The 25,748-nt window shown below is 42.6% G+C and overlaps 1 protein-coding gene across 12 annotated transcripts in view; it reads right to left on the bottom strand.

Moving 5' to 3' along the window:
* Nucleotides 1-6,775: 6,775 nt before the first annotated feature.
* PPP4R1 (protein phosphatase 4 regulatory subunit 1) overlaps nucleotides 6,776-25,748 on the bottom strand; it is a 69,065-nt gene continuing 50,092 nt past the window's right edge. For 11 of the 12 annotated variants that reach the window (XM_061995078.1, XM_061995081.1, XM_061995085.1 and 8 more), the window contains 9 exons: nucleotides 21,040-21,215; nucleotides 16,699-16,794; nucleotides 15,245-15,430; nucleotides 13,625-13,786; nucleotides 12,978-13,078; nucleotides 11,154-11,274; nucleotides 10,925-11,059; nucleotides 9,497-9,638; nucleotides 6,776-7,821 (listed from right to left, as the gene is read on the bottom strand). In XM_061995078.1, the coding sequence (XP_061851062.1) occupies nucleotides 7,658-7,821; nucleotides 9,497-9,638; nucleotides 10,925-11,059; nucleotides 11,154-11,274; nucleotides 12,978-13,078; nucleotides 13,625-13,786; nucleotides 15,245-15,430; nucleotides 16,699-16,794; nucleotides 21,040-21,215 (1,283 nt within the window). In that variant the 3' untranslated portion in view covers nucleotides 6,776-7,657. The remainder of the gene's footprint in view (nucleotides 7,822-9,496; nucleotides 9,639-10,924; nucleotides 11,060-11,153; nucleotides 11,275-12,977; nucleotides 13,079-13,624; nucleotides 13,787-15,244; nucleotides 15,431-16,698; nucleotides 16,795-21,039; nucleotides 21,216-25,748) is intronic. The other variant, XM_061995087.1, reaches the window with a different exon arrangement.

Below are 25,748 nucleotides of genomic sequence, written 5' to 3'. Positions count from 1 at the left end.
GCTGGCTCATGTTCAGCCGCTTTCAACCAACACTCCCAGGTCCCTCCCTGCCTGGCAGCTTTCCACCTGCTCCTCCCCAAGCCTGTAGCACTGCTGGGGGTTGTTGTGGCCCAAGTGCAGGACCCAGCACTTGGCCTTATTGAAACTCATGGCACTGGCCTTGTCCCAGCCATCCGGCCTATCTAGATGTCTCTGTAAAGCTTCCCTGTCCTCAAGTAGATTGACACTTCCACCCAGCTCGGTGTCATCTGCAAACGTGCTAAGGGTGCACTCTATCCCCTCATCCAGATCATTAATAAAGATGTTAAACAAGAGTGGCCCCAGTACTGAGCCCTGGGGGACACCACTCGTGACCGGCTGCCAACTGGGTTTAACTGCATTGACCACGACTCTTTGGACTCGACCATCTAACCAGTTTTTCACCCAGGAAAGTGTATGTCCATCCAAGCCAAGAACAGCCAGTTTCTCTAAGAGAATGCTGTGGGAAACGTGTCAAATGCCTCACTAAAGTCAACATGGACAACATCCACAGCCTTTCCTTCATCCAACAAGTAGGTCACTCTGTCATAGAAGGAGATCAGGTTTGTTAAACAAGACCTGCCTTTCAACAACTCATGCTGATTGGGCCTGATCACCTGGTTGTCCTGCACGTGCTGCATAATAGAACTGAGGATCATTTGCTCCATCAGCTTCCTGGGCACTGAAGTCAAACTGACAGGCCTGTAATTTCCCAGATCATTCTTCCTTCGTTAAATATGGGTGTTATATTGGCTGACTTCCAATCAGGTGGGAGCTCCCCAATCAGCCAGGACTGCTGATCAGTGAGGGACAGTAGCTTGATGAGCACCCCTGCCAGTTCTCTCAGCACTCTAGGATGTACCCCATCTGGCCCCATAGATCTGTGCACATTAATGTGGAGCAGCAGGTCACTGACCATCTCCTCCTGAATTGTAGAGGGGACATTTTTCTCCTTGCCCCTGTCTCTTGGCTTATGGGGCTGACTTTCTCCAGTGGAAATGCTCCTGTTACTAAACACTGAAGTAAAGGTGGCACTGAGCATCTCAGCCTTATCCTTGTCTTTTAATACCAAATTTCTTTCTTGATCTAATAGGGGATGGAGGCTCTCCCTGGTCTTCTATTGTTAATGTATTTATAGAAACTTTTTGTATTACCCTGTACCTCTAAAGTCAGTTCTAGCTGGGCTTTTGACCTTCTAATTATCTCCCTACATAACCTAACATTACGTTCCTGTACTCATTGTGAGTGGTCTGCCCCTTCTCCAGAGGCCATAAACTCTTTCCCCCTGATTTTAAGCCCAATCTCCCTATTCAGCCAGGCTGGTCTTTGCCTACACCTCATCTCACTGCACATGGGGATGGCCTGTTCCTGACGCTTTAAGATTTCCTTCTTAAAAAGTGTCCAGCCTTCCTGGACTCTTACACCCTTCAAAACTTACTCCCAGCCTCCCGACCAAGTCAGTTTGCCCTTCCAAAGTCCTGTCTTACCTTTTCTGAAATGAAGACACAGCAGGCCTGCAACGTTAATGCTGGTGTTCTGGAATTAACAAAGCGTTTGTGAAAGTTTAATGGGACCCATCTGCTTTCCTCTTTAACTGCTTTCACCACAGCACATGGCTTCAAGAAAGGGGAACAACAGTCAGGGGACAACTACATACCTTACACCTGTTTTCAGAGTCCTTTTCAACACAAGCCTGGAACAGATTTTTGTCAAATCCATCAGTCAGAACCCTAAAGGAGCAAGAGACACCATATAAATGTGTCACCAGGATTACAAAGCCAACGTGAGCCAGGACACAAGTCTGAGTTTTGCCACCAGCAGTCACTCGCATCTAAATTAGAGACGTGACAACATTTATACTCATAACTAAAATACCATGGCCACACCACAAGCTCCAGACACCTTGCACACCAAGAAAACCAAAACTACCAAAGACTGAGACCTCAGATCCCATCCCTACCCCAAGTAACATCAGCTTATGTCCAACACCAGACAGGGTTCCAGACAGCTGTCCAGGTCTAGGTTTCCAACACTGGCTCAGCTTCACTCCCATGGAAGCAAAAGTCTGTTTTGGTGTGATTCTGGAAGGTTTCCTCCAGTAAAGCAGGGAGGTACTTAGAGCTGTGTGGTACAGCGTGATGGGGAACCATCAGGAGCAACAGAAATTCATTGTCCTTGATGGTGAAGATGAAGAACCACTGTACAGGAAGCTTTCACCTCCATCCACTAATTCCATTACTGGCACAGTGGGGATTCACTTTCAGCTCTGTGTCCCTTCAGATTAATGAGTTAAATGTAAAGTTTGAAGTCTAAGTCTTGAAGCCAAGAATTTTGCATCTAACCCTGTGAGACTGTTCTTGTGCATTTTTTTGGTTGTGTTTTAATAAAAATTAAAAAACAAAAAAAAGCACCATGCTGACCCTCTGCCAAAAAGGGGTGTAATCAAGCCTCATCTGGCAGTTTTCCTTTTTTAGCATGCACCTCTGACTCATGAAGCTTCATCTGCAGAGGCAAAAATACCTTATCCAGACCAAACATGGCTTACATCCAACAGCACCAGCTCTCCACAGTGTTTTTGAAACCATGTTCTGCCAACAGGAACCGGCGGCACCACGCTCTGCAGGCACCAGGGCACGAATGGCTATTGGCCCTTCTTGCCCCAGGAGTGGGGGCAGCTCCCCCAGCACAGCCTCAGGCTGAGCCCTGCGCTGCCCTTCCCCATCCCACCCCATCCCACCCCATCCCACCCCATCCCATCCCATCCCATCCCATCCCATCCCATCCCATCCCATCCCATCCCATCCCATCCCATCCCATCGCGCTCCTTGCTGCTGCAGCCCTTCCACTGCTTTCCCACACGGACACAATAGACACATATCAAGTGTTGTCTGGGGTTTCTTGTGTTGCTGACCATCTCAGCAATGTGAGCAAGGACGTCTTCCAACATTCACAGGATTATGTTACAAAGCACATGAATTTAACCAGATCACTCCACAGGACCACAACTGCCCTGAGATCTGTCCTGGCAACACTGACAGCCCTTATAAAACTTTTAACTGTAGCTGAAAGGGGAGCCTGTGAACAGAGGAGGGCAGACGTCAAGAAAAAGACCAAGACCAAAGGTTGCTGTATCCTCAGACTTTAAGGCTGTTCCTCAAGTTGTTTTGGTCTGCTAGCTGACTCCTCCCTTGCTGCTCCTCCACATCCTACCCCTCGGCACCATCCTCCAAAGAAGGAACACACTGAGGCCACTGGAGCAAGATGAACCCCCTCATCAGCGTGGGCTTTCTCCTTGCTAATATTACTACGCCTCTGAAGAAATGGGTCACAGTATTTCAAGCAGATCATGATCAGAGAGCTGCAAGACATTTAAACATCTGTTACCTGTCTCTGCTAAGTCACAGCATATTGTAATTGGCTCGATGTGGTGCAGCCACAATAGCAACTGAACCCTAAAACAATCCCATTGCCTTGGGCTCTTTATTGATTTTTCTGATCTAAGTGAAAAGTTAAGTAAAACTAAAAGGCAAAGCCTGAAAGCACTGGGTGGGCAGCAGATCACACACATTTTATATCAGCTTTCCTGACAAGAGTCTTTTATTTTTAAGGCACTTTGTTAGTATGTCCTAACTCTGTATGTAAAGAAAAGATTAATCGCTTTAAATATACTTTCCATGCTGCTTGAATGGCAGCACACATAGGAAGACGAATCCTTCCCATCAGTATCGGAGAGGGGAGAGCAGGTACAGAACAGGAAACTGAGGGGGTAGGACCCACTGACTGACCATCATGCCCAGCTGCATGTCCTGCAGCTGCACAGGAGAGCTGCTGAGCCCACACAAACATGGATTTTGGCTGGGCTGAAATGAGCCTCCAGTGCAGCAGCCTCGAATGCAGGATCTTGTCCATAGGGCTGGGAATTTGTGTGACAACCATCTGGTTGTCAAAAACGATTTCTAAGCATTAGTCATGTCTTGGTGAAAAACAAACCACCCTCTACAGGCTTCCAGACAGTTGCCAGTTTGATTGGCATGAAATCCGCGTGAAAGGGTAGTGAGGAAATGGCACAACCGAATCCTGATGGGTCTCTGGGGAGGACCAACTGAAGACAGAGAATCTGCTGTAAAAACCAGCAAGAGGAGAGAGGCAGATAGTTCTGTAACCAGGACATGGGGGGGAAAAAAAAGTCTTTCCCATGAAGAAACTCCAAGGTGAGTGAGTCAAGAGATTAAATAGGAAGTGATGGAAGCTGCTTGAGGAGGACTGATTTGGTATTGCACCAAGGTGGGGGCAGAGCCATGCTACTGCTTTTGGATAATGGTGGACCAACAGATGACAATTTAGGAGCCACCTCACTTTCTGCTCAAGAAATCCTGACCAAAAGAGATATTAACTGAGACAAAAAGCTCAAATTAGTCTTCAGGTGAGATACACACGAAGGAATTCACCGGGAACTTTGGCAGTGTTCCCAGATGCTGCCCCACAGAAAAAACAAATGCTCTTTTCACTACTCAGAACCAAGATGCACATTTGCCCAAACCCCATACCCTTGGGGACAAGTTGAAGCTTGAATTAGTGACATTGCCAACACACTGAGAAAATTCATAAGAAATAAGCAAATTCCCCGTCACAGTTAAGCAATTGAAGGGGATCTTTCTTTTGGGAGAATTCATGCAACTGAGAACACTCAGTCTTCCTTTGGAAAGCCTTGAACCCTCCCTCAAATTCCCAAGCCTGCACCAGTACTGAAGAATTATACAAGAGAAAAATAAAGCATCTGGAAGATCTATTTCACTTTTTCAACTTAAAGGTTGAAAATACCCTTAAATAACTAGAAAATACTTCAGGGGATCAGATATAATGCTTCATCTGACTGGACTAACGGAACAGTACGTTACTAAGGTAATGGAATTGGGCTGTGACGTTCATTCTGGACTCCAAACACTAGGATTTCTTTGAAGTCTCAATACTACTCCAGCGAATACTGCACTCCATTCAGAGCTAGAAGATGTCCTGAAGCACTGGTCTGAACAAAGAGCTGATCCCATTCACCTCAGAAATCACACACGTGGCCTAACAATAATTCAACTGTCACTGCAGTGAGGCAAAAAACAGACAAAGGGATTTAGGTACCCAGAACAAAATGCAGAGATCAACTGGACTTCAGTGCAGTACATTTCAGTGGGAATCATCTGCCCTGGGAGAGCGCTGGTTACTTTTAGTTGTTCTGTCTGTGGCAGCAGGGAGAGCTCAGAAACCCTCCTGCCTGCAGAACTCGTGGTGCTTGGACAGCATCTGTCACCCAGAGCCAGGGTTGTCATCCTGCCCCGGCCCCTGGGCACCTCTGCCTGGATTCTGAACATCGTGGGAGAACACAAGGAGCAAAACCTGAGGAGAGTGTCACCTCTACTACAGGAACTTGTGACCTGGCCATATAGTTGGAGTAGCAAAGCAGGCCTTTGGGGAGGAAATAGCAACTTTCAGTTTACTAGAGAAGACACTGCAGAAGGATCTGTTTTCCCAAGAAAATGAGGAGAGAGGGGAGGGAAGGAGACACCTGCCCAAGGCTGAACTGCCAAGGTATCAGGCACCTGACTTAGAAATAAAAATGTTCTCCTAGAATATATCAAAGAGAAGCTGCCACCATCATTTCTACCTCTTCAGGAAAACAAGCTTCACACTCTTCAGGTTTGTCAGGTTAGAGGAAAGGTGATTTAAACAAGTTGCCCCTGGAAGACACAAAAGATGCTGCATCAGTCATTTTAAATGAGTGGAAATGACAGCAGGCAATGGACTGAAGGCAGAATAAGGGCAGTCTGAACTCAGAGTTTCCTGTAAATCTGGACTGAGGCAGATATTCAGACTCACTTCAGCAAAAATGCCATTTCATGCTGCAGTGACAGGTTACACAATCAAAAAATGGTAGGGGTTGGGAGAGACCTCTCAGGATTATCCACAGTCCAATTCCCCTGCTCAAGCAGGTCCACCTTCATCAGGTGACACAGGAATGTGTCAGGTGGGTTTGGAAAACCTCCAGAGGAGACTACCTGGGCAGCCTGTGCCAGGGCTCCTTCACTCTCACAGGAAAGTTTTTCCTTGTGTTTAAGTGGAACTTTTTGTGTCCCAGCTTTTGTCCACTACCCCTTGTCCTGTCACTGGATACTATAGAAAAAAAAAGTGTTGCCTCATCCTCTTGACATACATCTTTCAAATACTTCCAAGTATTAATGACGTCTCCCATCAGTCTCCTCTTCTCCAGGCTAAACAGCCCCAGTTCCCACAGCCTTCCCTCCCAAGAAAGATGTTCCAGTCTCCTGATCATCTTGCTGGCCCTGTGCTGGACTCTCTCCAGAAGTTCTCTGTCCCTCTTGAGCTGGGGAGCACAAAACCAGACACAGTACTGCAGATGAGGCCTCACCAGGGCACAGTAGAGGGGGAGCAGAACCTCCCTTGACTGGCTGGCCACACTCTTCTTGATGCATCCCAGAGTGCCATTGGCCTTCTTGGCCATGAGGACACAAGACTCCCGAGCACAACACTGCTGCTTGAAAGAGACTCTATCAAAGACTCTGTTACATGGTAAAAATAGAGCCCTGTTGTAGTAGACTCCATCTCAAAATGCAAAATTCCTCACAATCACTAAGTAATCCCCTTCCCCTGCAACAGCCATCAAAGTATAAAAGAAGTAGGATAAAAAAGAGGCCACTTAAATTTCAAACTTATTCTTTTAATGACTTAAAAAAGGTCAGAAGATTGCTTTCAATCTTATTAATAAATTTTATTTGGACAAGTAGAGAACAACTCGTATCACAACAGCTTTAAACAACATGATTAAAGACTGCAGCCCTCCAAGGAGGCTCACAGATATGTACAGTATATGAAGAAAAAAGTTGCACCTCAGAGCTGATCATGATCAAGTTAAAAATACCTGACTTAAAGTACATGTGCTAATAAATTTCCTTTAGGTCATGACCAGCATGAAAATAATTAGGACACAGGTACTCAGCAAAGTTTTCTGCTAATGGGTACAGCAATATGCTGCATTTAAGGATTAAAACCAAATTCTAGTTTAGTGTTAGCACTGAGCCCTTAAGAGAAATCCAAATTTCTACTTTCCCCCATTTACAAACATCGAAGCTACTCCCCCTTAAGGGTGTGCCCAGCTGCACACAAACCCAGTCCTTGGACGATAAAAACTTTTAGCACTAATACTGGAGGTCTGACATCCCGGCGTAAGATTTGCCTTTCTGGCCATTTCATCTATCAGTTGCTACAGAAAATACTTGCTAAGTTAACTCCTCAGGAGAAACGACGCAGGTCTCTGGAAACGACATCCTTTCTGCAATGAAAATGATCTGCCAATTCAAGTTTCGTTTGTTCAGGAAGACAGAAGATTTAAGGCTTCGGTGGCAAAGAGAATCCTCTGAGCAGTGTTTTTCTAAAGTCAAGCTGACACAGGTATCCTTACTTTCCCTTGACTTAAAATAAATCCCTGGCATCAGGTTTAGATAACATCCACCTGTTACGACTGGCAAGAAATCTCTCCTTCCAAAGAGGCTGTCCTAGATCAACCATTTTAGAAGCATTTGAGGATAGGTTTGTTTAAAAATGTTTTAATGATAGCAACATTCAGAACTTTTCAGTAAGTCGATGAAGCAGTGCTCATGGCATCATCTGCGATTTTGGTACTGGCGGGGTGTATGCTTGCGAAATATTTGACGTCGCTGTCATCATCCATTTGAAGCGCCATAATCGTTTGCTCCACAGCTTCCTGGTGGGAGTTGGCAGAATTGAGAAAATATTCTGTAAGAGAAAATGGACGAGGCTTACAGGAGGGAAGGCCAGCAGATCCCTGCTATGCACACCCCAGCACGCTGACGTGAGGCTCAGAAATCTCAGGAGACAGAGCGCATGTACGGTCCAGCTGGAATATCTGAGCAGGCACACGAGATACTTCTGAATAAACCTATGAATTCACCTAAAAACCCCCCTGAAATGAATCAAACGTCATTCAACATTTCAGAACGTAGTTGCTCTGACAGCGCTGTGGGAATACAAGGTCTCCATGGTCCTTCTATACAAATGTGTGACAGACTGTGACCAAAGAGGAAGAAAAAACCTGCAAGAGCCTCTGGTGGAGTGGGCTTATACTTGTGATGGAGGGAAGGTATCACAAACCTGTGGCCACGCCACTCCATTTCACTGCTGCTTGCCAAATCTTTATCAAACAATAAAACTGAGATAACATGAAGTAAAAGAGTGGAAGTTCCAACACTTGATAGTTCTTCAAGTGGCATAAAAGCAGCGTTAACTACAAACAGCTCACAGGAAGGGTAATTTAGATCCAAAGTTTAAAAACTTGTGAACTTACTTTCTGGATCTGCTTTTCATAATCTTTCCACCATCCTTAATTGCACACACAACACCTCTGAGGCAGGGACTGCCTGCACTGTAAGCTTACACAGAAGCAATGCAGAATGCAGGTGTATGTGCCATCCAGGAGTGCAGCACAAAGCTAACAACGCTGACAGAAACACCAATCCTACACGGCAACAGGAAGCACAGCAACAGCCCTGGCACGGCTAACAGGGAACAAATTACTGCACTTCAGCTGATCCAGTTCAACTGTCTACATATGCCTACTCAGAGCCTCCAGCCTGCAGGAGGCAGCCAGAAACAGCCTCTCACTGTGTTGCCCATCCTTTGTGGTGTTGTGGTTTGAAAAGTTTGAGTTTTTCTTCACACTTTCTATACTGCAAACATCAGGCAGCGCTTGGTTTCGAGACAGAAAGTGGCCAGAACTGGATGGAGGTGTTCCAAGTGTGGACACTCTGCTGGTTTACCGAATAGCATAATATTCCTAATGCTCTTTGCCTGCACAGTGCTTTGCACTCTGAGCACTGCTGACTTCTGGCATCTGCACTGCACTGGGGACGCTTTCCGAAGCAAAGTCTGCAATTTGAAAGCTGTGAGTCTAATTTCCCTGAAGAGACTCCAGAGAAACTCTCTTCCCACTGCTACCATAAGATATAAAAGACCCCAAGCTCAGCAGCCATTTCTTCTCTCCCTGTGAGAGCAGATGGTGAAATGTAGGGAAGGATTTTTCTTTCCTACTCTTATTACACAGACCATCATTTTTTTTCTAACCAAATAAAGGGCACTGCTTGACAACGTCATGGTTGGCAGTTGTTCAGCTGTGCTTCCTGTGTCTTGATGACACCTCTGCTAACTATCTCATTCAGGGCAAATGGAACCAGAAGAGCAGAGTGGCATTAGAGCAAAACCTCTTATTTCCTCAGTATTACATGACAGTCGCATAAACAAGGTTCGTTGTTTTATCTCAGTCAAGGTAACATTCCACACCAAGAAGACTATAAAAGCAAGAACAACCCGTGTTTGACGTCTCTTCTGCCCCAGCTGACTATAAGTGGAGGGACAAAAAGATACACAGCCCATTGCAACACCTTCTGCCACTAACCTTTCTCTAAAAGGGTTTGCTTCAACGTTTTTGCAAGCAGGACTCGAACATTTGGAACCCTGTCAGATGCCAAGTGTAGTAAGTGTGGCAACAGATGTACAGCAAACTGGTCCATGGGCAAGCAGTCATCTTCACTGATAGTCTGGAAAGAAGACAGAAGCAATTTCATTAGATTTCAGCACAGTGAGGATAAAATCCCAGCATGTCACCTTCAATCATCCTATTACCTTCAAGCATGAATATAGTAGGTATAATCCACAAAGTTTTAAAATATAGTGTAAAAGTCATCCACAAAGAAGCAAGTCGGGGTTCAGGAAATTCAGGTTCAGCTAGAAGCCCACTTTGTGTGAAGCCTGGCAACTCCATTTTCATCAGATGATTTCTAATAAATGTATCATTTGAGAACAGGGAAGACCCTTCCAATTCTTTTTGAGATTGATTTATTCTTTGGGTAGTGTATTAAGACATAAATGACCCATCTCAATAAACATTTGTTTGACCCAAACATGTTTCTCTTAAATAACCTCAAAGCTCACGTTTCTCCAAATACTTCAAAGAACTGCCACGTGTGGGCAGCAGTCACGTTGGCTTCTTGTCTGCACCTCTGCTACAACTTCCAAATTTGACCACTTCCTTGGAAGCTCAGCTAGTTTCAACTCTTCTGCTTACTTTGCTGAGAATACATTGGTTTTGACCAAGCAGCACTGGCTGGCTAAGAAGGTATAAAGCAACTACTAGTCCTTGATTTCTAAAGGGTAATCAAAAAAGGGGCAGGCTGATACAGCATACTATAGAAACCTCACTTCATGCCAATACAAAGCAGCTTCCCAACTCAGAGATTATTTTGCTATGCTTCTGGTTTACATTGCACACTCACTTTTACAACCTCATGCTAATATGCTATGCTAAAGATGCATTCATGCTCATCTATGAAGTGACACTGAAGAAAGCAGCCATGAAATCTGTTCCCTTGGAAACAAGCTTCTCAAATACAAATATCTAAATGGTGGGTGTCAGGAAGTTGGGACATCCCTTTTTTCTATGGTATCTAGCAACAGGACAAGGGGTAATGGGATGAAGCTGGAACACAAAAAGTTCCACTTAAATATAACAAAAAACTCTTTCACTGTGAGGGTGAGGGAGCCCTGGCACAGGCTGCCCAGAGCAGTCTCCTTCCTTGGAGGTCTTCAAGATCCACCTGGACATGTTCGTATGTGACCTGATCTAGGTTGACCTGCTTCTGCAGGGGGGTTGGACTAGATGATCTCTAAAGGTCCCTTTCAACCCCTACCATTCTATGATTCTATGAAATATTCACAACAATAGTGTCAATAGAGAGGTGAAGAGTTGCAGGTGCTATCCCTTCTTCATTCTTACCACCACCACCCCGCCTCAAAAGCAAAAGCGACAAACCAAAGTACATTTCACCTGGCAAATGAAGACAAAAGTTTGCCGACCAGACCACTTGTGGCATCTGCAGAACTTTTCAACAAGTTCATTCATGAGATCTACCACAAAGGTTGATGTTGAAGCCATGTACAGCTTTTTCACCATTTCACTAACCTTTAAGAAAAGAGAAGAAAAAAAATTACAAAAGTTATTTCTGACCACCAACCCTCAGAAGCTTGAAATCCTGAATTTGCTGAGATTGCTTTACCAGCTTGTAAGAAATCCAGCGGACAGAAGACACTTTGTCTGCACAGAGGCTGAAAGCGATGGGTCGCAAGTAGTCGTAAATGTCTCTGGCACTGTACAGATCTAGAAGCAAGATCAGTTGCCTACAGGACAGGACAGAAGAAGAACCACACAGAGTACATTACAATAAGAAGAAAGGTAGCTTTAACTGTGAATACAATCATTTACATGACAACACTTGCCAAATATGCAAAGTGGCCACAATAAAGTTACTGAAAAATATTCTCTTCCTGAAAAATACTCTCTTCTGTTTTTCAATGCCATCAAGTTTGACTATGGGCCACTTGCGCATTTTAAACTGCTACTTATCCACAATAATAGCAAAACGCTGCATGAACTGAAAGAATGGAAAATGAGAGGTGAGGGAACCAAGGGATCCCATAAGGGCTACACAGTACATGCAGCACAGTGATTCAGCTGCAAATGACACCACAGTGTGCATGCACATGGTGAAGACACCTCACACATATCATGTGTAAAGCCACAAAACAACTACTCTGACTTAGTCTGGTAAGAACCCTTGGCCGCTTAAGTACACACATGTATCAAATCAACAAGCTTCCTCTACTTTAGAGTATACAGGACAACTAGAGAATTATCAGTCTTCTTCAATTTGTAATGAGATAAGATTTTAGCAGGTGGCAGACACTATTATGTGGTATGAAAGTATGTCAGAAGAAGTAGCATGACATGTTACAAGTAGTCAACTGAAAGTCTCCACACCATTAGTAACAGGTAAGTGACTTGTAGCTACAAAACCAAAACACCACTTGAATGTAGCAAAACCATCTTGATTTCATGCTCTTGTTAAACTAGGTCTCTCAAGATTTATTTCAAAGGAGACACCGTAATTAGTCAAGATGCTTGCTTCAGCATTCCTGCTAGAGAAGCCCTGGTGGTAGTGTCTCTCCTCACAGGGCAAGTGCTGTAGTGTGGATCACCTCAGGAGCACTCTGCTGAACTTGTTCCTCTTCATCAGCATCTTTCCCCAATCCGTACAGATGCCTTACTCCAGATGACATCTATGAGAGCTGCCTAGAGGGGGCTAATCTACTTCCTCAACATACAGACTGTGCTCTTCTTGATGCAACCCAGGACTGAGCCGACAGGACACACTGTTTGGTTACATTAAGCTCGCTGTCCTCCAAGATACTCTGAGCAGAGCTGCTCCCAGGGCAGCCAGTCCTCAGCCAGCCTCAAGTGTCAAGAGGCTCTTCCTTCCCACGTGCAGCACTTGACATCTGTCCCTTGTTGAATTTCGTAAGCTCCTTCCTCTGCTAGTTTTCCTGAGCCACTAGACCCTTTAGTGCTGCCTCCAACAACAGCCCACCTACCAGTTCCACAAAAAAGCCAAATTCTGCTCAGATGAAGTCCAAGGTCACTACTTTGCCACTCATTCTCTTTACTCCCCTGAAGACCTTTGTCTCCTCCATTTCACGGTCATGAATTCAGCCTGCTTGAATTCAACTTGAATTCAAACTGCTAGAACATGTCTATTGACTTTGAGAACAACCAGATGTGGTCTTCTCTTCTGGTAGCTTCTTTTTTTACAGGAGGGTAGTTTTTTTTAACAATAGGTGATGGAAAAAGATGTTCGAGTTCCAACTATTCTGTGTGATATACAACTACTGAGAATTTTTAAGCAAAGTGGCCAAATGGAGGAAGGTAAGGACTATCTACTAATTAAAAATTAAATGCAGAATGTCACCGTAAAACATCTATTCTGCAATTTTAACATTTTACAATATCCATAAGAATAAAAACAAGCATTCAGAAAGCTACATACTCAGCCAGCTCAGCACGGAAACGCCAGTTCCTGCTGTTATCAGTCACCAGGAATTCCTGAAGCTGATACAGATACTCTCGTCTTTTGTCAAGATGAAGAAGCTGTAACAGTAAATATAAACTTACATGAAGTGTAGGCTACAATCAGCAGATAGAGCAAAAGCTTTAAAAAAATACAACTACTGAAAGACTTGCTTTTATTAAAAAAGCAACAGTGCTGTCTTTCTGGGCTAAAGCCTGTCATGCTGGACTCTCTAAAATCACATGGGGCACTACTCTTGGAAATAAGAGAGGTAAGCAGTAAAGATGGTATTGATTTTAAAGGCTTGATGATTTGTGGTTTCCAGCTGCAGTTACTGAAAAGCTCTGAAAGAAATTTGTGAAGTAAGCTGCCTGTTGAGATTAGAGTCATCAAAAAAATACCACCCACTGGCACCTAGATATTGAATAAACATGCGCAAACCAGGCTCTTCAGAGAAAAGAAAGCATCAGCAACATAGATCTCCAAAATATACTCTAGTATTCAACAGACACCTGTATGGGTTCTCACAAAGAGATACACCAGTATTAGGTTACATAAGCAAGCGCACACAAGGAGATGAAGCAGAACACATAACAGCACTTGACTGGAGTTGAACACAGACGTACCTTCAGGAAGTCATGCAAATGCTTCAGCACGCCTATCCTGACTTCATCTAGATCTTTTAAAAAGCCATTGAAAACAGGAACTAGATCTCCAGCTGTAAGCTGGTCCCCAAGGATGACGGCAAGCTCATGGATAGAAAATGCCAACGTCCGCCGAACTTTCCACTGTAAAACAAACGCAAGTTACTGACGAAGCATCTGAAGTGCTCTGCTTTCACGTGAGGGTTGGCATCCCAGCTGGACTCCCAGTGAGCTACAGTACTTGCAAATACTTTTAACAATGTCTCATGTAATGACTGAAAACAAAATTGGAAGTTAAAAACAAGCAAGGAAAAGGAAAGAGGACAAATTACAAGATGTTACTTCTTCCACCTGAATATCAAGGAGCTGGGCAAACAGAAATCAAGAAAACATTTTCATTTTCCAGATGCTGGGAATGAAAACAGCGTTCCTGACATCAGTGCTCTTCCACACATTAATCTGTGCTTTACACTCTTTGGATCACTTAATCAATCACTACACTCTCACTTGTTTAACTTATAAAACAGAATAAGATCTATATCCCACAATACTTCAGCTGGTATATTTTAGCTTCCATAATAGGTAAAGTTTCACTCACACTGAGTGCCCAGCAGTTCAAGGATCAGTACAGCTTTTGTACCCCCTAAACTGAGGTAGCACTGTTTTAATGGAGTAACTATTGCAAATAAACCTCTTTAAAAATAAAACAGTATCTATTCTTTAGCCAGCACTTTCCAATTAGCATGGGAACTGTTCTTTTGCCCTGGTTTGGTGATTCAGATTAGATTGGTGATGAGCTCTGGGCAGTTTGGAATACAAGGTAATTTGGTTTTGCTTATGTTTTAAATTTACTAGCTATTTGGCTTTAATGATTGCAAGAAAGTTTGGAAAATATGAGCCGTGTATAAAATTACTCACTTCACATCACTGCTGCTGTGACATAGCAAGCAGCAAGTTCAACAGAGGTGATGTAGTCTGAGAATGTTTAAAAAAATAAAAAGACATCTCCAGAAAAGGAAACAAGAGAGGACTGGGAAACAACTGTAAACCAACAGCAAAATGCAGAAAGCCACGTCCTTACCACCTGACAAGGAAAATGCTGCTATTTCCAGTATTTGTTTTTAAAACAGCAATGCTGCATGGTGATAGTGATGTTATTCTCTTATGACTAACTGGATGCAGCACTAAAAGGCCACTAAAAGGCCTGGCGTGAGGCTGACTCACTGAGCTCCAGACATGCCTGCAGGGGCACGTGTCTGCTCACGCACAGCAGCACAGCCCAAACTCTTATACTTCGGAGAATCTCAAGCACAGCCTGGGATAAGATCTGGGGATAAGATCTCAAGCAAGCAGAGGAAGTCAGAGACCTCTCCTCACATTCCCAGTAGAGATCTGCCTCCCACTCAAACTGCCCCATTTCATTACTGCTTGAGGACCACGCTCCCACAGCTTCCTCTTGACAACCACCACACTTCCATTCATTATATGAGTAACTTGTATCAGCAACGGAAGGCTCCACGTCAAAAGCAAATGAACCAACACTCAGTGAATAAATCATTACAGAAGTTCAGGTCATTCACTGTCAGAGCTTCCTGAGCTTACCTGCATGTCAGATGCCAGTGTCTCATAGGTGTCTTTCAAACAGTGCCAATTCTGCCTGCCTAACGTAAGTGCCACCCCTGGCAGGCTGTAGGCACAGTGTTTGGCAATCTCGGTATCAACCGTTTGTGCGCGAGATGGATCAGTCATTGACAGATACTGATCCAGCAAGGCTTGAGGTACAACATCCTACAGCAACAGAAGGGTAGAGCATTTATGCTACTTTCAACAAATTCTCATAAGGCTTAGTAAAATTCCAGGGCACGCTATCAGAACACTTTTCCCCCCCACCACTATGGAGTAGTATTTAATAACTATCTCTTGTAATCAAACCACCAAAAAGTTGCAAAGAAATGATGACATGATTGGGGGCTACTTGAAAACATAGAGACCAACATTAAAAGACGGGTGGTTGGACTTATGTTCTACCTTCCTACAAACGTTCAGGCTTGCAGGCTGTTCAAACTGCCTGTTTTATGCCAGCCATAAAAATAGGCAGAGCAGCGAACGATGAATCACAGAATTCTAACAGCTGGAAAAGACCTTTAAGGTCATCAAGTCCAGCCACTAACCTATGAGACTTGCTCAAAAATAATATTACTTTTCCTCTCAAAATCTCAGGGAGTTAGGGAAAAAACTGAATTTAACCGCTTTGGAGAGGTAGGGGAAGGGGCATAGTGCATGCAACACTGCTTCTGAACTCCCTGAGAATTGTCAGCAGAAAGGAAAAGGCTTCTCCAGAGACAAAGAGATCTTTGGTGAAGACGAATCCTTCTCTTCACTGAGAAACTAAAATTTTGTGAAAACTTCTTTGCATTGACTTCTCCATTGTCTTTGCTTCAGCTGTTGGCCATTTATCTCAGGCATTGACCCTACTCAAGGGAGTGCACAAGAACATTTCCCTAACACAGCTGCTGAGTAGAGTGGGACTCAGGTTCCTACTCAAGGAATCACAGCGGTGCGGGTGGCACATGTTATGCTGAACTATGGAACAACATTGGATTCCTATGAGGAAAACAATATCAAAGGCAGATGGTTGGAGCTTAATAAAACACTTTCAGAACTTTTCTGCAAAAATCTGTCATGGGGTGGGGGCAGTTCCACTCAAAACATTTAACAACATAACAACAAAAAATTTCATTTCCTTAATAACTCGATTTCAATTACAGGGCAGTTTCCACAGAAAAAGCAACCAAATGAAACCAGAGCCTGGAAGTCCACAACCACCATTATTACCATAAGTGTCCTCTCATACATAATTAAAACAGAAGCAACTGCTGAATCAAGCCATTATCTCTGTAAACACAGAATATTTTAAAACTACTTATTTGAAAGGTTTGCAATATTTAATAGGAACTGCATCAGAAATGACCAACTGAAACACATAAAAGAAATCCCCATGTATATTTTAAAGATTCCACTTATCTCATACACGACCAGAAGTCACTGTCATTTACCTGCACTTTGGATTTTCTTTCTTCTTCAGGACTGAAACTACTGTTGGTGCTCAAATCCGAATCATTATGAATATAGTGAAGCGTAGAATCCATATTCTAGGGAAAAAAAAGAGGAAAAAGTAGTCACACAAAGTAAACTCAAAGATTAAACACAAAACAAATGCCAATATCAAGAAGTGCTGTTCTCACCTCGGGGTCTTTTTCTTAAAGTAATACATGCATGGTTTTGCTATCAAATACAATTTTGCTACAGCCAGAAGAGGTCTGTTTAAGTCTTTCTGCTTTCAATTTCAAACATAGGCTTCTCTTATTCTGCTTATTCTGTTTATGGTTCTTATAGAATGAATATCACACGAGATGGGTATCTTTGAGACTGCACTGAGGAGAATACAACCAACAAATGGGTCACGCTGCTTCTCCCCTGAAGGGAAAATAAGAAAACATCTGCAGCAGATTTTGTTGGATTTGCTGCTTTGGTTTTGTGCTAGAAAAAGGTTAAAACAAAGCCACCCTCACAATTAGAAACTGACGAGCCTTATGCTGTTGCTCCTTTCCTAGAGGTAATTATTCTATAATCTTCTCTACAGATGAGCTTCACCTTATAATACAGGTTCCTCATGGACCCTAGGAGCTGACACTAGTCATCACCCCTCTCAGCAATTCTGTTAAAAGTAATTCTAGCAATCTGTCAAGCATCCTGGCTACATATCTGGGCCTTGAAGATAAGAACTTAGACTCTGTTTAGGAACTCTACAGAGCAGCAGAGGTTTGATATACTATGAGAAACTGTGCTGCCGAGGGCATGTGCTGTCACTTCCTATAGCAGTGGAATTCCTCAAATACAATGGACTTTAAATAATCAACTGAGAATTTCAAGAAGTACGTGATGAATGTTTGAAAAGTAGGTTAGGTTGCTGTGTGGCAGAACAGGATTGAAGGCATTTTTTGCTAGATATGAGTCAAGGTATCTATTCACGGATGCTGCAGGGTGAGCTCTCAGGGTTCACACAAGCACCAAGAACACATCTACTCTACTAGCGGTTCAGATCAGTTTGACAATGAGAACTTTCCAGCAAACTAAAAAATTTCTTCAAAAGAGCCCCCAGGATACCATCTGTCTTCCTTGGTTTAACTTCAGACAGTTGTTTTTCACTCTTCCATAAGCTGCTTTCACCTAAGCACTGGATTGTAATTTTAGTCGCTGAGGTATAATTACAGGTGATAAAAACCAGGCAGAGCTGTAAGGCAATTGCACATCGCTGGCACAGCAGCCCAAGTTACCTGTCAAGCTTATTATGCAGCAGCAAGATGGTGTCAAAGAGCCAAAGGAAAGAACTGACCTACATTTGACTCCAGAACTAAATGTGTTCAGCAGCATACCAACTACAAAACCTCCAGAGGCTCTGAAAACCATCTCTGCGGGATTTTTGTATGCAAGTCAATTCTTCACCTCTTTATTAGTCTCTTTTCTCCAGAAAAACAGACAATTTTCAGCACTGCCAGAAAGTCACTGGCTTTGACCTCTTTCAAATAAAGAAATTAGGAGGCAGCTAGCACAGTCCAGGCAGCCACAGGTGCATGGCACTGGACATCGGTCATCCATTCTGCTACAATAAAAAGGAAGACTCCTGCTCTCTCAGTCTCTGCTAGCCTAGCTCTAAAAGGCTTAGTTTCAAAACAAAAAAAAAAAGATAAAAGTCATACTGTATTGATTGAGCTAAGTTGAACAACTAAATATACTGAAGACTGTCACAGATGGGAACATTTTTACCCAGGCACTTTTAAAGCTAAACAGACATTCCAGAAAGGAAGAGCTTCAGTACAGAACCACCACAGCATTGGTCGGTATTTAAGTCAATGCACTATCTCTGCTCCTGCGGATGAAGTTCCATCTGTACTTTTCCCATGTAACATGCACGCACTGAACTGAGCATTGCAGAGAGATAGGACATAAAAATTTGGCAGGATTTAGTCTGAAAGCTTGTTGCACGGCCAACTGGTGAAACACCATCTGTGAGATGAAAAGTCTTTGTCCTGGTCTAAGAAATCTCCTAGGTGAGGTGTTGTTTAGCTGCAGTGTAACAAGAGCTCTGTGGTTGTGCTCCACAGAGTCCTGCTCTGCCTCATGGTGTGCCCACTAAGTCTACAGCACCAGGAGAAGTGGTGTTGGCCTTTCCTGACAGGGAAGCTGGCCCAAACACAGTGAAGAGGCCAGTCTCAGGTTCCAGTCTCCTCCTGGCATCCACCGTCTTTTTAAAGAGGGGTACTTGTGCCAGACAGGAGTGGGCTAGTAGTTTTAGTCCAGTTCCCTTTCTTTTTCTTCTCTTCTCCCTCTATCTCCAACCGAAAACAAACAAGAAACCCTCCCACACTCATCCACTGGCAATATAGCTTGGAATACAGAATAATTTCTTAAGGCTTACACTAATTTATCAAACCTTATAGAGAAAACAACCCAAAGATGATAAAAACAGCGGCTCTTGAGGAAAAATAAACCAGGTACCCTTATCCTCAGCAAACAAGCTTTATCTATGCCCAAAAATCCGATCTGTTCACTATATTACAACATTGATTTTCACTGAAATAAGAGAAGCAGTCTTTAACATGCAGCACTAACTCCTTCAGGAGCCAATATAGCTGCAGAAGGACAGGCAAAGTGTGATTTTGCTCTGCAGTATGAGTGAGGAACTTTGGTGGCTGCTTTCAAATATAAAATACCACGGCTTAATTTTTCTGAAGTGCCCAGTACTCTGTGGGCACCTTGCTATGCTGAGACTTAAAAAAAACTCAACAAGACAAACAACAAAAAACAATCAAAACCAAACAAAAAGAAAACAGAAAAAAAGTAATCAACCCATCACACAAAACCCCCACACCACTGTGAAAATGAGAGCCCTCTTTACTGCTGGGGCAACAGCTCACTTGCTCAACACATCATTGTTTTCTTGACTTGCAAATTCAAGGTCACATCTATAATATCCTTTAATTTGTCAAATGAGGGCTTGACACAGTGCCAATATCAAACAAGGCACTGACAGATTAAGAGCATCATTTTAAAGAGTAAAACTGAAACATGCAAAACCAACATACACCAGGCAATGTGACAGGTTCTTAAACTTTCTGTCATCATTATACTCAGTAAAGCAATAAAATGCAGGACAGGTCCCTGTGAAAAACATCATTCTCATTATCCCAAAAATTAGAAGGGCAGAGGATACATTTACACTGCTGTTTTACAGGTTAGCATTAGAAAGAAGTGACTGCAACAGATCCTGTGATAAAGAAACGTATTGAGCCAGGGTTGGTTTGGGGTTTTTTTTCTGAAACAAGCAAACCGACTGATCACACTAGAAGTGTTAAATTAAGACTGTGTATAAACAGCAGTATCCAAGTAAATGTCACATTCCTCCACTTTCCGTATGTTTTTGGGCTACATGACAGTCCAACAGCTTAGGTGAAAAGTTAATTAAATGTCATCTAGAAACACTGCTCCAATTAAAGAAAGTTAAAAAATATTTGCACTGGACTGATGTCAACTCTTAGGCTTTTCAAAGACTTTGATCAAAATTTCATCTGAAAATAACATTTAGGCATCATGATTCAACAAATCACTTGCTGTGGCTTTATGAAGTATATTTGTGCTTTCTACATAGCCAGAGCTTTTAATACCAGCAGAGCTTGCGGCACTATATGCAGTGAACACTGTGGGTTTAGCCTAATACATAATAGAGAGAACAGTATCAAATGCCACAGTCTTTAGTTGGGCAGAGATAAGTGCTGAAGAACTAAATGCAAAAACTTTAAAATGTTACTGATTGCTTGAATCAGCTTTCTCTTTCAGCAGTCAACACAAGACCCTAGATTGCAGATCCTGAACCTCTCTTAGGCGAGCCAGTAAACTACTATGAAACATCTCAACGGGGAGCACGGGGAACAAAGTACCTTCTTCTCCGGATAGGGGGGAAAGCAAAGGAGAAGGGGATTATTAGATTAGAGAAGGGGATTCACTTACTATTAGTAGGGCTCTGGGTTATGGAAGGCAATTTCATAGTAACAAACTGCAGTAGCATTAAAACATCTTAAAATGGGATGGTCACAACAGAGATTATAACAGAAACAATTTCAAGAATTTACACTGACAAAAAAAAACCCAGAAGGCCACCAACACAATTAATTTCATTGTAGTAGGCAGTGCTCTGGTCCCAGCCCACAAACCCAAAGGCCACACCAGCCAAAACAGGAAGCACTTGGCTGCAATCACCACACCAACACAACACACAGTTCTAGTACTGAGTCCTGCAAAACCTAACAGGGAAAAAAACCACAAAACCCACTTCTTACCTCAACAGTGTCACCAATTAAAGGCACAATTTCATCCAGTATAGGTTTAAAATTTTGTTGGTCGTTGATGGTTAGATCAGTCTGTGAATCTGTTCCCGTGCTCACACTGGCCATTGTCTCTTCCTGAGGATCCAAACTGGATGCTCTGAGTGCAGCAGACAACACCTCCACTTGTGCTGTAGCATATGAAAGAGAAATACAATAAATGAAAAGAGAAATTGCAATAGATGTTTAGCAAGCCCACAGATCAATACTCAGACAGTGACTAACTAAATGAAAGATGGCAGAAGAACTGAGAGGGGAGGTACAAATTTAAGACTAATGACTGCTAGTAAATCCCAAAGTGGGGACAAGGCGCATAAAGTGTAAAGCAGATTAACACTGCACTCTTTTGCCAGGGTGCTCAGCCACACTACAGCGAAACTTGTCTTTAAAACAAGCCAGGAGTAAGAGACTGCTACTATGACAGGACCAGTTCTTTAAGAATTCCAGTACACATGGGGCAGAATAGCACACGAATACTAACTTACTGACTGCATCTTTTGTGGGAGGTGGGAATAAGAGAAGGGAAAAGCAATTAAAGGTTTAGAATAGGTTTATTCATACAGAAAAGAATTTGGGCTACATGGCCATTAAATTCTTATGTTTTTGTAACAACTCTAAAGCCCAAGCTGTATACATAGGAAGATACTACTTCCCAGTAACTCTTTTACGGACAGGATACTTCAGTCTCCTTGTGTCCTCCAAACTGTTTGATGACCTTTTATTCACCAAAGAAAGCATCAGCATTTCACTCCACTATGCACTCTCTGCTTTCCATCCCTCTGCTTACAGCTATTTTTTAATTAGCTGTAAAAAGCTCCACTGAGCAATGCTCCTTGGGTATAGTCTGACCTAAGTAGATTAGATATCAGAAGCAATCTTAGCTGTGACAGAATTCAGCACAGACTAATCTACCCTGCCTCTCTCCTCCTCCACTTCTTTCCAAGGAGGTAAGGAGAAATAATCGCCTGACCCATTAAATTTACCCAGACATCCAAAAGCTTTGTTTCTCATAGAATTTGGCTTTTCCACAGTTTCTTAAATGTTCATTGTGAAATTAAACAAACCATATGCTTATTTTCCATCCCACGTTTCCATACTAAAGTTACAGGATATGAATTTCTCCCATTAGCTTTTTTTAATACAGTTATTGACAATAATTCTGTGATTCTGTAATTAAACAGAGACAGCTGGAATCATTTATAGACAGAAGCAGCACATATGCAATACATCTGCTACAAGAAGCAAAGTTATAACTCAGCACAATCTTAGCCATCAAAAATTAGAAAACACACTACAAGTTCATCAGAGTCTAGGTGGAGCAGAGATAATTCTTTACAATATGCAGTGCTGCTTCAGCACTGCATCAAATTCCTGATAGAATAACTGAAGGATATTTTTACTGGAATTTACTTCAACAGGAAAAAACACAGCAAGTTAGAAACTTAAAACCAAAACCAACACCCTACTAATACTTCCACTATAAACAACATTATATTAGAAATTATAGTTTCAATGTATATTTAGAATATGTATCATTTATATACAAAAATTAGGTATTTTACCATTCATAAAATTACCAAAAACTTGCTCTGACTTCATTCCTCAAGTGTTACTTCACTGACAATAAATTACATCTGTACTTTAAGATCCATGAGAATAAACAAGATCAAGGTTAGTAAATTCCTCTGAAGCTTAAAAAATAAACAAATTACCCCAAGACCATGCAAAATGGATGGTCATGTCAGAGACCTGCTAGGGCAAGAAATGCCTGCCTGATGTCCAGTTTACCTTCATTTAGAGAAATCAAACTGCTGCACACCAAGGAGACATTTTTCATCAGGTTGTCCATGAAAGAGGTCTTCGTGAAAAACTCTCACTCTCCCTTAAAAGTTAATAAAGCTCACTCTGACTAGGTAACACACACTGCTTCAACACTGAGTATGTGCTTACTGAAAAATCCACACAGAGCTCCAAAGGTACTTCTAGTAACAAGAGTGAGGGTATCTACAGCAGTAATAGGGATTTTTCTGAGACATCTTCCCAACCCATACCCTGGTGTCAGCCTGCAATGCCCTTAGGGGCTCAATGGGATGGAGACCATACGTATCCTGATTTCCTCTGCCCACCCGAGAGGAGATCTGACCCAACTATGTATATCTCCTCAACTGCTTGACAGTTCTACAATCCCAAGACAGCAGGATGAAGGACAAGAGGAAAACTTCCATGGATTTAACTGACTGGCAAGTACCTTCTCTAAGTACTTCTCCACAGGTTCTGTCATCAAGGGCGACTCCAGTGCTGTCATTCACTGAAAGTGAATGACCTGAGGTCTGTAAATATATTAAGGTCCTAGCCAAAAAAAGAACCAAGCATTGTCACTATGGAAGGCTCCAGAGTGGTGGAGTGCATAGTAAAGGAGGAGAGAAAGAGAGGGACTATGTACATATGTGTGCACAGCTCTAGATGGATGCCTTGAAGATACTGTAACTTGAGTGAGCATGCTAATAAGCTGTCTTTGTCACCCCCAGCTCATGTACCTCTGTAATCTCACCACACACAGACACAAGGTCCAAGATCTGTGCTGACACCCTCCTGACTGAGGTAGCTGCTGCTCTTCCCCATCTCCCACAAAGATCATTCATACAGCCATATGAGAGGCAATGTTTTCCATTCAAGCAAAGGACAAGGCTCCCCTCTCACACGTGACAGAGATACACCTCAGAGCTCTTGGGAAGAAAGGTTTTGGGAGGAAGACCAGAAGGGAATCTGCTGGTTAACTAGCTTTCACAACTACCTTCAGTAAAAACTGAAGTGTAAAGGTAAGAACTCATGCATTGTACTGGTAAGATAAAATCAATGTTCACTGGACTTTAAACCATCTGCTAATTAATTCTTAATTATTTTGAGATTTGCTTTAGGTGAAAAGTATTTTTCAGCAAGGAGTTATTTACTCCTGGCTGCTGTACCTGCACCCTAAAATAACTGGCACAACCATTAAATTCAAAGCCACACTTTATCTGGCCTTATTAAAGTTCCTGGTCCTCAGGAGCTTCTGTCCTTTCAGTATAGTTTACTGTTGTTTTCTGTTTCTCCTGATGTTTCACCAGAAGACACTGATATTTTTACGTGGCACACTCCCTTCTTTTCTGAAGGATCTGCCTTCTTTACCCTTACTTCTTACTCAGAGTCAAAAGGTATGGGATGCACTAATGGTGATTAATGAGATGCAAATAGTTAAAACATAAAAATAAGGAGTTTCTTCTCTACTTCCTCCTCACCTAGTGTTTCATTAACAATGCATTTTAGACTTTTACTGTAGGCAGTGGTAGTGGTCTAACTTATCAGCCTAGTTTCTATAAAGCAACGGGATCATCCGACCCCACATTTCAGCTGGTTTATCCCTATCAGGTCTTCATTTGTCAAAGCAGCTTGCAATTGGCATAAGCCACAGCCCCAGTAACCTGCAAGTCAGCCTTTCTATCTTCCCCCAAGTAACATTAAGAAAAGCTGACATGACACAATTCAGTATTTTATGCAGAAAATAATGAGATAAACAAAGCTGAAGAAATGTCTCTGGGGAAAGAAAAACCCACCAAATATCTGGGGAAAGAAAAGCAAGCTCTGAAGTAAGGAAGGACAGCAGCCGCCTCAGGGAGCTGGAAAAAAGTGACATGAATAAAGACTGATAATTTTAAAATAGCTTATGTACTGTGTAACAATGTGCAGGTTTCCATCTTTCAGCTTGAGACCCTCGGGATATCTGGCTGGTGGATTGGAAAGGTCCTATTAACAGGGATTATGTACCACTGCTTAACTTTGTATAGCCTGTGTAGCTCTGCTAGCCAGCAAAGATTGCCTATGAGAAGATAGGCTGGTTTTATCCTAGTTGCTTCTCAACTACCTATTACATGGATTTATCACTCTGGCAACAAGCTAGTTTTGGAAAGAAAGCCTCAAGGTAAAGGTTTTTGAGACTGAGATTCAGTTAAAGCAGCTCTCCTTTCTCAGAATGCAATGATGGAAAAAAATATGTTCTATGGTGGTTGCTGGTCACTGTTAAAAATTGCGTTTGCCAGAAACTCTATCAGTCTCCATGCCTCAGAGAGAGGATTTGAAGTTTGAAACAGAAATCGCTCTGATGGTAGGGAGGTACACAACAGAAACACAGAAAACACAGTCAAGTTACAAACCTAAAAAGAACCTCAAACAAACAAACACACTACAAAAAATAAAATAACACAACCTCAAACAGTTAATTCTGTACGTGCAAACAGTAACCCACTAGTGTCTGGCAGCCCAGACATCTGGCAGACTGGGGTATGCACTGAACATACTGTACTGAACATACTGTACTGCATACTGGCTGCATGAGCTGGCAATGCCTTTCCTTTCAATTGATTCTTCACCTTGGCATGATAAGATGAGGTACCCTTTAGACAACAACAGTTATTCCATTCTCAATACTTCTGTTATAATGATGCAAGCAGGTGAGGGAAAAAGCAGCTTGCACAACACAAAAGGGTGAGGTAAGACATGTAGAGGAATGCAGAATCCAGAAAGTAAGAGAAACGAAAACAAAACAGGAAAGAGAAGGAGAAATACATAGGGAGGGAGAGGCTAGAGGTACAAATGTAGTTACTACGAGAATGCATATACACTGCAAA

Source organism: Colius striatus, chromosome 4, assembly GCF_028858725.1.
Source record: "Colius striatus isolate bColStr4 chromosome 4, bColStr4.1.hap1, whole genome shotgun sequence".
In the NCBI taxonomy this organism is placed as follows: Eukaryota; Metazoa; Chordata; class Aves; order Coliiformes; family Coliidae; genus Colius; species Colius striatus.
Note: the sequence above shows the minus strand (reverse complement) of the source record. Positions and strands in the feature narration are given on the sequence as shown.